Source organism: Octodon degus, unplaced genomic scaffold (assembly GCF_000260255.1).
Source record: "Octodon degus isolate 3935 unplaced genomic scaffold, OctDeg1.0 scaffold00084, whole genome shotgun sequence".
Taxonomy (NCBI): Eukaryota; Metazoa; Chordata; class Mammalia; order Rodentia; family Octodontidae; genus Octodon; species Octodon degus.
The window spans coordinates 4,629,614-4,643,922 of NW_004524660.1; the positions used below are offsets into that span (position 1 = coordinate 4,629,614).

Sequence of the window (14,309 nt, forward strand, 5' to 3'; positions counted from 1 at the left end):
TTTGTGAATTACCTAACATCTTTATCTTTCCAGGTTATTCCAAAGTTATAAAATTTTTTAAATTTATCTTGAGGTTAATATTATAGCATTTGTAAATTTCAAATAATAATTAATATTATTGATATTGTCAATACCAAGAATAACAAATACAAATATCTATTAAAGAGAACCCAATCCTTCAAGAGAGAAGTAAGCCTCCGACCATTACCTGGAAATAATTGTCCCTCATTGTTACAACAGTGGCATCAGACATGGCTCAGGCAGGAAAAGAACTGCCCTGAGTTAATGCTGTCCCAAATTAAGCTTTATCCAAACCGCCAGCCTTATTTTAAGAATATTTTTCCTCGGAGCTTCCGCCTCATCTCCTTTATCTATCATCCGGACACCTTTTATTACCAAATTTCATGCATTGTAAGCATGCTTCTTATTTATGCCGGATACAGCTGTTAGTGTCTGGATGTTCTCTGACATGGACCTGCTACACTGACCCGCTCCTCTTCACTCTTTTCCTGAGCCAGAAATTTTTATTTTTTATTTTTATTTTTAAAATTTATTTGGTACAGGGTCTCACAATGCAGATAGGACTCGAAGCGATCCTCCTGTCTCAGCCTCTCCAGCTTTGGGATTACAGGCATGCCACTACACCCAGTCTCAGGCGTGGTCTCAGCACACCCTGGGGGCAGGGCCAGCACAGCTTGCCAGGGATCAGTACTACATGGCTTTTATAGTGTTACACTGATAGCAAAGAAATTACGTCAAATCATATTTTAAAGCTCCCCAATCCCATAGAGATTTATTGTCTGAGTTTAAAAATTAAATAATGAAAAGGGAAGATGATTTGGAAGCATTTCTGCACCACTGGATTAAGAGAAACCTTCTTAATCAGAAAATAAGCCGGAGGAAAATAGTGAGATTAATAGCTTTGCATTAGTAAAAATACAAAAAGTTGGGGTGGTCAAAACTTAATGAAGAAAAAACAGTAAATGAAACATTACAGTGCACACAATGGATGTTACAGTCTACATCCAGATGTTTCTGAAGGGTTTCCTGCACTCCTAGGCAGGGCCTTCCAGGAGGATGGGGCCATGGGAGCTGAGCTAACTCACTGTTAGTAGGTGCAGCTGGCTAGCAGAGGGTGCTCCGGGGGTGCCCCGGAAGGAGGAGCCCCCTCCTCAGCTCTGGTCTGCTGATTTCCGGCTGCCCTCCTCTGAGTAACTGCCTTGCACCCTGCCCTTCACCTGGCCTTGCGTCAGCCAGTCAAGGACTGACATTTCTCCTCCTTAACATTGGGAGTGTTGGGTGTTTTCTCCTGAAGATGAGAAAGCAAACCAGGCAACAGGCTACTCCCAACAGGCATCAAATCCAATAGGAAAGTGGATAAAGCAAGCAATACATTCATAGAGAAAGACATGCAAAGAGGCAGTGCGTGTAAAGAAAGATTTCAGGCCGCTAGCAGGAAGGGCAATTAAAATGAAAAGAAATTAGCAGAGATTGTTTTGTTGTTCTTGTTGTTTCCAGAGGCAGAGTTTCGCCGTGTAGTTCTGGCTGTCCCTGAACTCGGTATGGAGCCCAGGCTGGCCTTGAACTCACAGCTTGGCCTGTCAAGTGCTAGGATTACAGGCATGTGCCATCATGCCTGGCCTGAAGTTAGCAGGGTTTAACCGTAAGATTTACAAAAACATTATCAATAAAATCAAGAAACAGACGTTTTCACTTCATTAGTCAGAATATGAATTGTGTGAGTATTTCAGAGAGCAAGCCTTCAGGTTTTGCCAAAAGTTGATGACAAACAAATACTTAGGTATGTCTAGGTTAAAAGATATGAAAATACCAATAGACAAGACAGTGTTTAACTTTAACTTATAAATTTCTTTAGTGTAAAAGAAAAAGATGAACCTATTCTCTCTAAAATATTTTAATAGAAAAATGTCGGTACAGAAGTAAAGAAATGAACAAAATAATTTGAGAAGATAATAGGTGCTTTTTATGCTGTGTTAAATTACAAGTTGTGGAAGGCATAATATGTACAAAATTCACAAAACAAGTATGTTTTTTAAAGATATCTACACATACAATGGTAAAATATACATGTAGATAGAGATATATCTGCTAAATTTTATAATATATAATTTTGGAGCTGGGGAGCTAGCTCGGAGGTCTAAGAGCCTGCCTTGAAAATGCAAGGGCCTGAGTCCGATCCCTGGTTCCTCATGCTGTGCTGGCCCCAGTACCGCGGGGCAGGCCGTGCTGCCCCATGAAACTGGGAGTGGTAGATTACACCTGTGATCCCGGTGCTGGGGAGGCTGAGACAGGAGAATCACTAGGAGTCTGAGCTGTGTAGCAAAACCCTCTACCAAATAAATAAATAAAAGATAAAAAATAACAACTAAATTCATATATATATATATATATATGTATATATAATTGTATACATATTATACATATTGAGCTGCCTACTATGTCCAAGTGGAGATGACAACTAAACAATTGTTTATGTTTATCTAAAACAAAGTGGAGATGTCAGGATAATAAAATCTAGGTGTCATCAGTGTATGAGTGGTGCACTATATAAATTTATGGGGCTGAATGAGATAACCTAGAAAAATAGAAGCACACGAAAGGCTGATATAATTTGCTATAGCGAAGGACTGCAAACAGTTGTCTATGAACAGAAAATTGGTTGGATATACATATAAATTTTTGTATTGCTTTCAGTAAGAATAATTTGTAGATGTATTGACATATGATATTGTTGTAGGCAGCCCAATTAGATAGAAATATTATAGGCAGTCAGACAGGGCCAGGCCTGCAAGGAGACAATAGGGAAGACAAGGTGACCTTGCAGTTTGGAAAGAGATAGGCACTCCTGCTGTGGGCCAGACCTCAAGGCAAATAGGGAACAGTGCAGCCACCTACTTCCCTGGGGATGGGCCTCAGGGATCGATATCCTGAAGAGATGTCAGTCACCTTGAGGAGGCCCGGAAGGGTCACTAACCCAGCTCCCTACAGGAACAGCCCCTGTTCTGTGTTCATGCCCGCCTGCTACATGACTCGACATGCTTCCGCATTTGAACCTGATCTAATCTATTTTACTTGAGCACTGTAATCTTATTGGTTGACCGTAACTCATGTGCGAGTTCCCAAGTGTCCCACCTTAGACCCACCTCACCACATGGTTTTGTTCTATAAAAATCCCTATAGAAGGAGCAGATTACCAGGGCACCCCCGCCAGTCCCCCTTTTGTGCTTTTGGACAGGAGCTTTCTTTTCCCAATAAATATATTGTGCTCTTAACCTCCACTGTTCCTAAAGTTCATTCTTTGGTCTTAGAGAACGTGAACTCGGCCCAGATATCTTTCAGGTTGGGGGTTTCATTCCCCTATATCAATGTTTAGTATATATATAGATCTATATCTATATCTATATCTATATCTATATCTATATCTATATCTATATCTATATCTATATCTATATCTATCAGAAAACAATTTTCAGAATAACATGAATATGTTCAATACTTGTAAAAAATGTATGTAGATATTTTTACATATTTAAGTAGTGCGAAGATTTACTTTGAACTATGGAGAATAGGGATATTTTTAAACATTTTTCTCTTTCCTTTCCTTTCTTTCTTTTTTTGGGGGGGTAATGAGACTTGAACTCAGGACTGTGTGCTTGCCAGGCAGGCGCTGTGACACTGAGCTATATCCCCAGCCCCTAAACTTCTTTGGAAACATCTTGTTATATTTGCATCTTAACTTAAAAGCGTTTCACAATCTAATGACTGAGTACCTGTTGATTTCATAGTGTCTGAGAATCTGAGGCTAGTCATTACGGAATCCACTTTCCACGCATGCTCTGTTAGCCCCCTTTGTGTCTGCTTGGCTCTCTTCTCCCGCAGGGCTTCCACTAACTGTCAGCACTGTCGGCCCTTTGCCGGCCACTGCCCCTGTGCTGTGGGGCCTGCTCAGCATGCTCTTGCAGGAAGCCAGAAAATGCCCAGGAGCTGGTGTCTTCCTAGAGGCACCCATTAACCAATAGCTGATAGGTGAAAAGGTAGGACTTTTCCAGATCCGGTTCCCCTTGCTTGGGAATTCGGAGACGTGTCTTAGGATCCATGTGTTGGGAATTTGCCAGGAGTCACGCTTCAGCCTCACTTCTTTCCTTTCCTGATCAGACTTCCTAAAGAGATGTCACTCACCTTGAGGACCACCTGGAAGCTTTATCTGGGGGCTGCTCTGGGGGCTGCTCTGGCGGCTTTATCTGGAAACAGTTTGGGGCCAACACTTGCATACATGTCCTTTGGTTCAATTCTCACTCTGCGTATTCTGACCTAAGATGAAGACCAGTCCACTTCAAGTGTCTGTAGATGTCACCTGAGCTCTGTGAGCACAGGCCTTGTGGGTCTAGAAGGTCGGACACTCAGATGCTCAGGCGCGAGCCCCAGGCTCGGTAGCCACAGGTGATGCACCCAACTCCAGCCTGCCTTGCTTTGCTCGTCTGGGAGACAGGCTGTTGACTGGGCTGCCTCACGGAGCTATTCTGAGGAGAAAATAAAATGATGTGAAGTGTGTCCAACACGTTAGTCACTGAATGATGGCTTCAAAATGAACAAAGACCCTGTACGTACGCATGGGTGCTTCTCTCTGTGGAGGCTGTGGCAGGTCTGATGAGAGAAACACTTCCTTGAAATGAAAGGATGAAGATCACTCTTTAGGGGATATTATTTTTACATGTAATCATGTGAAGTAAAGTCTATCCATCATTGATTTAATAGGACTCTGATTGCTACCCCATTATTGAATAAAACCAGTCTACATGCTGAGTAGTTGTGGGCGCACTAGGACATGGTTTGGCCTAAAGTTCACTATGTGCTATTTTCACAATGGATCCCCATGAATAGTATATAATAATCTGGAATAAGATAAATCAGATATAGTGAATCAAACGATGAAAACTTGTATATCCTGTTGTCAACTACATGGTCACTGAATACTAAATCATTTTAATGTCTTAATTGGACTGTTCGCAGAGCTGTGTGCAGTCACATCCTTTGTCAGTCTAGTTTTACTTCGATGATTAAAGAAACTTACTCTTTTATCTGCGTAAAGATTTACCATTGTAAAATTTTACTGTATGATTTTTCTTGGACCTAATATAAAATTTATTTTTATTAATTTATTTGGTATTTTTGAAACAGGGTCTCACTATGCAGTTCAGGCTGGACTTGAAATCGCTTTGTAGCCCAGGTTGGCCTGGAGCTCAAGGCGATCTTACCGCCTCAGCCTCCAAGTGCTGGGATTGCAGGCATGCGTTTCCACGCCTGGCTGATATTTCCCTGTTTTTTTTTTTTTTTTTTCTTTTTGAGACAGGGTCTTGCCATGTAGCTCAAGCTGGCCTTGAGTTCACTTTGTAGCTCATGCCTGTTTGGAACTTGCAAGGATCCTCCTGCGTCAGCCCCTAAGTGCTAGGATTGCAGGCATGTGCCACCATGCCCCGTTTAATATAAAATTTCTATGTGAACATGCATTGTAATAATGCCTGGGCTCTACAAAATTCTCTTGGTGAAGGTTTCTTTGCTGATATTTAATTCTATTTAATATAAAAAACACATTTCCTCGTGGTTTCAAATTTCATTTGGTATTAAAATCTCTTTGTTGTAATTGCTGTCATCCTCTCCTTGTTTTTCTCTAATTATTCTGATTAGTGAAAATTCCTAGTTGTTCAAGGACTGTATATTTAATCTTTGGATTTTCCAAATCCTCTTACTTTTTTCTGTGCATTCATAATCATTTACATGTTTATTTTTATAGTTTTGCTAGATGGTGACAGTAGAACGAAGTTTATAATAGTTTGCTATTTCTGTATTTTTACAGAAATCTAATCTTGATGAATGCGTGAAGAATTTTAACCATTTGTGGATGTTAATCCTTGTTCACCATTGTATACAGTGTAAAGCCAAAACCCTCTTCTTTTTTCTTAGTTTCATAGCGCGTGCATAATCCTTACTACTGAGGAATACTTGTAATTTTAGGGACAGAGCTAGAAGCTATTTCTAGAGGCTGACAGGCACGCTACTCCACACTGCTGCAAGCAAGAGAGTGATGCAGCAACAGATTCTAGATGCCTCCCCCTGGCTGCTTGGCCACATCTCTAAGAAATATTTCTCGTGTCCTCTATCTCTATACATTTTGTCTGTTGTTGTTCCCTGCTTCCTTCCACAAAGTTGTATTTACTTCAGAGTTTATCAGGAATTTCTTAATAAATTTTTGGTTTTTTGAGACAGAGCCTCACTCTGTATTTCAGAATGGACTCAGACTTGCAGTGACCCTCCTGGTTCAGCCTCCTGAGGGTTTGGATTACAGGCATTAGCCACCATGCCTGGCAATGAACTGCTAGAATTAGTATTTACTTGTATTTACAGAATTACACAGGCAGGTCTTGATGGTTCACCTACCTTGTTTCTCTTCAGATATTACTTTTAGGAAACAATTTTGAAGAATGTAAAGGTTCTCCGTGATCACAAGTATCATTATGATAGGAATGCCTGTGACGTGTTCTTGAAAATAGGGAAATTATTTCCTTCCATCCCACCTTTACTTTTCTTGTTCTCTTAAGGAGCAGCTTGAAAAGAAGAGGTGGGTTGGGGAGATAGCTCAGTGGTCTAAGCGCCTGCCTGGCAAGCACAAGGACCCAGGTTTGATCCCTGGTACTGCGTGCCCATGCTGGCTGTGTAGCAAGACCCTGTACCAAATAAATAAATAGGAATTTTTTCCCTTTAAGGTTCTCCCTTTAAATCTATGCAATCAACCGGCAGTCTTCTCCTAGTTATTATCAATAATGATGAATTTAATTATGAAGGGTTCTAAAGGAGCACAATCCCAGTATTACTGATCATGCCTTCACTTTATTAAAAGCTTAAGTATTTAAGCAATTCCAAGATTTTTTTGCTTCAAAAATCGTTTTCAACAAGAATATGTCCTATTTTGAGAAACTAATTATACCGCATCCCTCTTTATTTCCACTTTAAACTTCTGTCATATTAATGGAGAAGGTTCAGGAAAACACAACTCTTCTTACTATTGTTTTAAAAATGTAACCGAGGCCTCTACCTTAGAAGGAGCCGCAGGACACCGCGCTGCCCTCAAGGTAGTCTGCACATGTTTTCACATACTCAATAATCTTGGGGCTATAAAATGTAAAATTCTCTGAAGTTCTTTAAAAGGCTGAGATCAAATCAGCTACACATCAAAGAAAAATCTGGGCCAAATACATTTTGTAGGGGATAAATGGGACATCTCAGAGTCCCTGGTCCTTTCCCAACCTCCCCTCAGAATGGTTTTCCAGAAAGTCGGAAAATATTTTAATGCCAAAAAGAATTAGAAAAGATCAAGGTGACAGACTCTTAACAAAATGTGGTATTTATTACAAATGAGAGGACAAATCAGGAAGAAAAACAAAACTGGAGCACAGAAAGAGCTAGACAGAAAGCAAGCTTGAGAACCGACCAAGTGAGGCACAAAAGTCAGCTCAGCCTTCTGGCAGCCAGTGCATGAAGGGGCATCTACCCGATGCTTTGGGTCTATTATGAAACCAGTTATTTAGAGGATAATGGATTATTTCTGGAGTATGAGGAACTTTTCTGCAGATCCCATGTGTGACACTGTCTATATTTTTGCATTTGGGAGTTTTATATATAAGGCTGTCCTCTCAGCTAGCCTTCGATAGATTTAATTGTAACAAGGCTCACTTCAGCCTCAAGAACGTAAACTGTGGATGTAATTTGAGTTCCCTTAACATGACCTATTTTGCAGGTAGGACGTGCTTATAGATCCTGGGTGTTAAGAATTCAGTTTCTTGGGCACCTCAGGGTGCTGCGTTGGATCAGCAACTAGGAAACGGGTAAATGCCTTGTATGTGTCATGGCTGAGATTCTACATCCTGAAGGGTGGATCTTAAGGCCTAAGAGGACGACACAGTGGGATTTCCTGAGGCGAGGTAGGCTTTTTCTTTTCCTTCATTCATTAAATGATAAAACCCACGAGATGTGTACTTTTCTGTCTTTAATTGAACAGCACAGGATTAATATAATGAAGAAAAAAAGAATGAGTCTTTGGGGTTCAAAGTCTTGTGTTCAGGATGTTAACAGCCAAGCATTCGCTATGGAACCTGAGGCAAATCTTTCAATATTGCTGCAAACCATGTTTTAACCTGTAAAACAAATGGCTAATTACCTGTCCTTCTCAGAGACCGCCCCCTCCCCGACAGCCCATTACCACTACTTTTATTTCGTAGTTGATCTCATGAAGGCATTTATTTGGAGGCACAATCCAGTTGGTTTGTGTCCAGAATGCTTATCAGAATGACCATCTCATGGATACATGATAAAGATGTTTGCTGGTCCAGTGAATTAAACTATTTACAAAATCTCACAGTGCTACTACATAAATGGAAGCTGCACGGGGGAAGCAGGTAGGATTTTACTGTTTTGCCCTCATTTTGGCCCAGAAGTTCCTGCCTGTGACCCGAATGGCCCCAAGCAATTGGTTCCAGTCCAGATGGCAGGCAGGGCCTGGACACTGACGCCTCTTGCACTTCCAGCCCTCTGGAGGTGTCCTTGCTTCAAAGATCTCAGCTGTGCTTTGGATCATCTGGGGTCTCGTGTCCTATTCTTTACACAGTCATGCTGCCGAGCAGTACCTGTAAACAAACAAACAAACAAACATTGTTAAACATTTATACTGCAATCCATTTTGTATGTATCCACGCGTCCAGGTGTGCATGACTTTTATGTAATTACATAAGAGGTTACGGAGACCTGTCACGGACTGCGAGCCTGTTTGAACCCACTATGCCTTTATATTTCTATGGAGTAGGTGCCATTGGAATCTCTGTTTTGAACATGAATACTTTGAAGGGAAAAAAAATAAGGTTGTTTGACCAATGATGTGTGTGAAATGAGTCACGGGCTGTCTTAACCGCTCTGCTATCACACCCCTTGACTGCTCCTGTACCTGGATTTTCTCAACTCATTATTTTGGGAAGACTAAAGAGAACTCTGACACTTACTTTGCTAGCCCTGCTCTTTCAAGTTTCTAAGTTTCAACTGGGATTTCCTTTGAGTGCTTATATTGGTAATGAGAACTATAAAGGTTATTTATAAAATACGTAAGAAAATGAAATTCAGCACAAGGCTTTTGCATGATTACATAGTGAAGGACTGCTATAACAAGTTTTAACAAAATCACCACAAACCTCAGGGCACACACTGAAACTCTAAGTTTGGTTTAAAATAAGTAGTTATTTTTTTACCCCTGGATTAAATTTCCCTTTCTAGAAGATAGCACCTGTACAACTATCTTAATATCAAAATGGTGACAATTTCATTTTACTGCTTGCTATTACATTATCTTGTAAAACTGATGATTCTGCAAGCGTTTCTCTTTATATTGGATGATCTCATTAAGCAGCAAACTTTAGCGAATTAGTTGAAATACTTAACTACCCATAAAACACAATTACATAAATGCTGACTGCTTAAAAACACATTTCACACCTGTTTCTATGAGCACATAACCTACCAGGACACAAACACTACACCTAAGCATAATCTGAATTGCCCTTACTTTCTGCCCTGAAGGGTTTGACACTAAGGACTGACCGTGTGAGAAGGGCACAATCACAACTCAGATCATACACAGTGTTTCTTCATTTATAAAAAGTGGAAATGCCAAAGTTTTATTTGCCAGGAATTAGGAGGAAAACATCAGTGAAATAAATCTGGTAACATGACTCACACAAATGATTTTTTTTCCAAATTCACAACTTTCACATTTGGCTGAGCTGAAAAGATTAAACAACAAAAAAAAGGTAAACTGTAAAAAGAACTTTCACTAGACTTAAGTAGGCCAAACCATATGATTCCTGCAAACGAGTTTAAATGAGAATGAGCACACTGTTCTAGCTGGGAAAGTATTTTCCTTAACTTAGCAGGCTTTTAAGAGTCCATACTACTTCAGTGTTTCTCTATGTTCCCTTTTGACCTTAGACAGGCTCTATAATTACAAAAATACTTTTCACTTAATGGATTCATAAGTTCACCAATTCAGTGCCCTGTGGATGTAATAACAACAGGGCTATTACTGGTAGTAAAGTTTACTTAGAAAACTGAGGAACAAATCCCCGAGCCTCCTCCAGGCACCTAGAAATGGAGGGAATTCCAACACAGAAAATAGGACTCCAAGGAAAGAAGAAACCAACTGGAAACTTCTGGAGTCCAACTGCACCCTTTTGCCCTTCTCCCCACCTTCGGTGCTAGATAAGGTGGAACAGGTCGGGTGTGTCCATGGACCCTTGTGAAACTGTCACTTTTACCTGTCTTCCTTCCCCCTCTGGACAAGAGAAATGGAACAAGTGCTCGCTTCACACCACAGCCTCTGGGGCTGAAAAGCCCTTCCATGAGCATACTTTGTCTGTCCAGGGAAAAGCACTGTTTAAAGAAACACTGCCAGCAGTCACTCTCCCTCCCTAGGAACCACGGGAAAAGACTGTTGTCCCTACTTGTAAGAGGGAGGTCCCTTCCTCCTGCGACCGCCCCAGGCCTAGAGGCCGGGCCGGGCCGCCTTTGGAGCCGCGTGGGAGCAAAGGCAGCTCTCAGTCCTCCATGGCGAAGTCTTTGGTCTTCTCCTCCTGGTCCCCCACTCTGTAGCGCAGCAGCACGCGCAGGCGGCGGGGGTTGTCCTCGGAGGGCAGCAGCGTGATCTCCCCGGAAACCTCGGTGTCCTGCTCCACCTGCACCGGCTCGTTCAGGTAGAGGAGCGCCTGCTTCCAGTGCGTGGCCGGGTGGAAGGGCGAGGTGGACAGCACCAGGGGCTTCTCCGACTCCCCCCCGGGGAAGGTCACCTGGAACCAGATGGCGAAGCCGTGCAGGGGCGCCGAGCCGTAGCAGCTGCAGCGGAAGCGCCCGCCCACCCCGGCCTCCAGCTCCTGCTCCAGGCCGGCGCGGGCCAGCTCGAGCTGCGCGAAGCGCTGCGGCCGCGCCAGCACGTCCTCGCCCGACAGGCCCTGGACCACGATCTCCGAGTGGCCCATGAGGCAGCGCGTGGCGAAGCGCTCCATGCAGCTCATGTCCACGCCGTAGTGCTGCTTCACCTGGCTCCAGAAGCCCAGGCGCCACTCCAGCGTCTGGTCGCTGACGGGCGCCACGAAGAGCTCGGCGGAGGCGGGCAGCAGCAGGCCGCCCTCCTTGAGCCAGCGCGCGCGCGCGTGCAGCACGGAGCGCAGCATGGACTCGTGCAGCAGCCCGTAGCCCATCCACTCGCTCACGATGGCGTCCACGCGCTCGGGCAGCTCCACCGTCTCCACCGGGCCGGCCAGCACGTGCACGCGGTCCTCCAGCCCGTTCAGCCGCACCACCTCGCGGGCCTGCTGCCAGATGGAGCTGGCCTCCACGGCGTACACGCGCCGCGCGCCGGCCTGGGCGCAGAAGACGCTCAGGATGCCGGTGCCCGCGCCCACGTCCAGCACCGTCTTGCCGCGCAGCGCCGCCCAGTTGCGCAGGATGCCCAGGCGGTAGGCGTCGGTGCGGACGCGGTCGGCGATCATCTCCTCGTGCACCGACACGTCCGAGTAGCAGTCGTAGTACAGCTGGTCCCGCTCGCGCTTGGTCCTCCGCGGCCGCGCGGTGGCCGCGTCCAGGGCCAGCTCCCCGTCGTCGCCCTCCGCTGCTTCCTCCCCGCCTTCGCCGCCGCCCCCCGACTCGAGCTTCCTTTTCTTGGTCTGCGACATCTTGGCGGCCGCGGCCGGCTCCCGGCGGGCGTTGCGCGGCGCGGCGCGGCGCGAGGGCTGCTGGGAGTTGTAGTTCGCGCGTGCGCTTCTCGCGGCGCGGGCTCCGCGGCTCTGGAGCCCTGGATCGCGTACTCCCGGGCGGGATCCTCCCTCTTTCCCTGGCGCTCTTTTGATTTCGCGCGCTTCCTCCTGGAAGGAGGCCCGCCCACTTGGGGGTAGAAACTCGCTTTGCTCTTAGGTCGCGCCCGCTCCCCGCCCGTCATCCGACCCCGCCCACCTGCGCACCGCCCTCCCCGCGGCCGGACGAGCCCCGCGCGGAGCCCGGATCCTGGATCCCGCGTGCGGAGCTCGGATCCCGCGTCCCGCTTCTCCAGCCCGCGGGCTGGGGCGTGGGAGTCGCGAGCGGGCGAGGCCAGCACCGCCCAGGGCCTGGCCGCGCCCAACGTCAGAGAGCCTCCCTGGACCGAAGTTAGGCGTTCTTCGACCTGAAGGAACCGTGTTCGTAAGAACTGTGTTTCTGGTCTCTGTTGGAGAAAGAGTAGTTCCCTGGCTCAGGTTCTCGCGCTCGTAATTGGTGGCTCCTTCGGAGTCAGGTGTGCCCAAGCCTGCAATCCTAGCGCTGGGGAGGCTGAGGCAGGAGGATCCTTGTGAGCTCCAGACCAGCCTGAGCTTCAGAGTGAGCTCGAGGGCAGCCTGAGCTGCGTAGCGAGACCCTGTCTCACACAAAAATGCACACACACACACACACACACACACACGAAAAAGAGGTCATGCACATAAGAAACAGTGATGTGATAAAATCTATCGTATTTGGGCAACCCATTATATGTATATATTTCCAGAAATAAAGCGCTTCATGCAATTTTTTCAAAATTATTTTTCACTGCACATGACCTTTTTTCCTGGATGTTTCTATGGACAAACTTGCTATCTGCCTCCTCTGTTTTTCTTTTTAAAAAAACGTTTTAAAAAGGTTTTACTAATGCTTAACGGATCACTCAGAACCTCACGGGCCTTGGCCCCGCTGCGGTAGATGGCTCCCCACTTTCCCCGGGCCATGATTCCCACGCCTCTACTGCTTACATTTCAGTGCCCAGAAAAGAAGTGCCCACTAACTGCTCCTAATTTCATGGTTAAGTATACAAAAGAGTTTAGCCCCTCCCCTGAAAAAATATAGAAAGCACACAATTTATAAGAGTTAAATCAATATATTCCAAGGTTTACTTCTCTTCTGTTTTGAAACTCTACAATCTAATCATCTCAGGCAAACCAGGCATACCTTCCCGAGTCTCTTATCCCAGACTAAAGGAAAGAGTCCTCAACAAAAGGAGGAAAAGAAGAAGGAAAAATACCTTCTTTCCTGGAAACTCCACAGGAAGGGACCACAGTCAATTTCTCAATCAGGTTGACTATATATAACAAATAATAAAATAAAAAGTGATTAAATATATATATATATATTTTTTTTTTAAAGGCTTTACTTATTTAGTACAGGGTCTCGCTAAGCAGCTCAGACTTGTAGTGATCCTCCTGTCTCAGCCTCCCCAGCGCAGAGATTACAGATGAGCCCCACCATGCCAGGTTCCAGGGCCGCCACCACATGGGGCACCTGGGAATGAACCTGGCTCCTTGTGCTTGCCAGGCAGGCGCTTAGACCGCAGGCCTATCTCCCTTGCCATTTTTCTATTCTATCAACCATTATCTGTTACTCTCTTCTTTGCTGTACATAATGAAAGTAAACTATATTTTTAGATGAGCAGTGTCCATGATCTTTAATAAGTGAAATAGGAATAACATTTTCTCCTAGCTTAAAATAATAACAAAAAGAAAAAGAGGGGCTGGGAGATAGCTCGGCAGTCTTAAGTGCCTCCCTGGCAAGCGCAAGGACCTGGATTCGGTCCCTGGTACAGCCGGGCGTGCTAGCCCCTGAACCCTGGGTGTGCCATGCCGACCACCAGAATGGGGTGTGCAATCCTAGTGCTAGGGAGGCTGAGACAAGAGGGTCACTACGAGTCCACGCTACGTAGAAACCCTGTGCCAAATAAATAAATGAAAGATTAAGAGGAGGAAAGACAATAAACTTTTACTTTTCTCTGAGGTCAAAATATATCCATTCAACCCGTGAACGTATCATGTGCATGGGAAAAATTCCTTCATTCCGCTCTATTAATTTTTCTTTTTTTTTCAATTTTATTAATTTTCCATTAACAGATTTTTATTGATGCGACATTCTCAGTTTTACTCGTAACAAGAACCGGGATCCTGGCTGCTCCTCAGAATCCTCTAATGTACCCGGATCCACCCCAGACCCACCCAGTCACAATCCCCCTGCGGAAACCCAGGTTTGTAGCTCATAGACACCTCAGAGCGCTCCTGGTAAGAGTTGCTGCCTTTTTATTTCCATTGGGTGAATTGTATTTGTTTTATTAGCCTGCCCCCAGAGTAGAAAGTGGGATTTGGATTGTAAATGTGACAACAGCACCTTACTTTTGGCTGTTACTTCGTGTATTCCTTCCTATTGTT

General features: G+C 44.8%; 1 protein-coding gene and 1 long non-coding RNA gene across 2 annotated transcripts in view; both read right to left on the reverse strand.

Moving 5' to 3' along the window:
• Nucleotides 1-8,002: 8,002 nt before the first annotated feature.
• The window catches only part of LOC111818249, a 17,684-nt gene continuing 11,377 nt past the window's right edge, over nucleotides 8,003-14,309 (reverse strand). Inside the window, exon 3 of the long non-coding RNA XR_002822275.1 lies at nucleotides 8,003-8,014. This is a non-coding gene — a long non-coding RNA (uncharacterized LOC111818249). The remainder of the gene's footprint in view (nucleotides 8,015-14,309) is intronic.
• Nucleotides 8,050-11,805, reverse strand: Prmt6 (protein arginine methyltransferase 6). The gene is made up of 2 exons (XM_004636959.3): nucleotides 10,560-11,805; nucleotides 8,050-8,699 (listed from the first exon to the last, which is right to left on the reverse strand). Exon 1 carries the CDS (start codon nucleotides 11,784-11,786, stop codon nucleotides 10,653-10,655), a length of 1,134 nt encoding a protein of 377 aa, XP_004637016.1. The 5' UTR covers nucleotides 11,787-11,805; the 3' UTR covers nucleotides 8,050-8,699; nucleotides 10,560-10,652.

Coding starts and splice junctions, on each gene's coding strand:
- Prmt6 (XM_004636959.3), bottom strand. CDS start 11,786: ATGTCGCAGACCAAGAAAAGGAAGCTCGAGTCGGGGGGCGGCGGCGAA.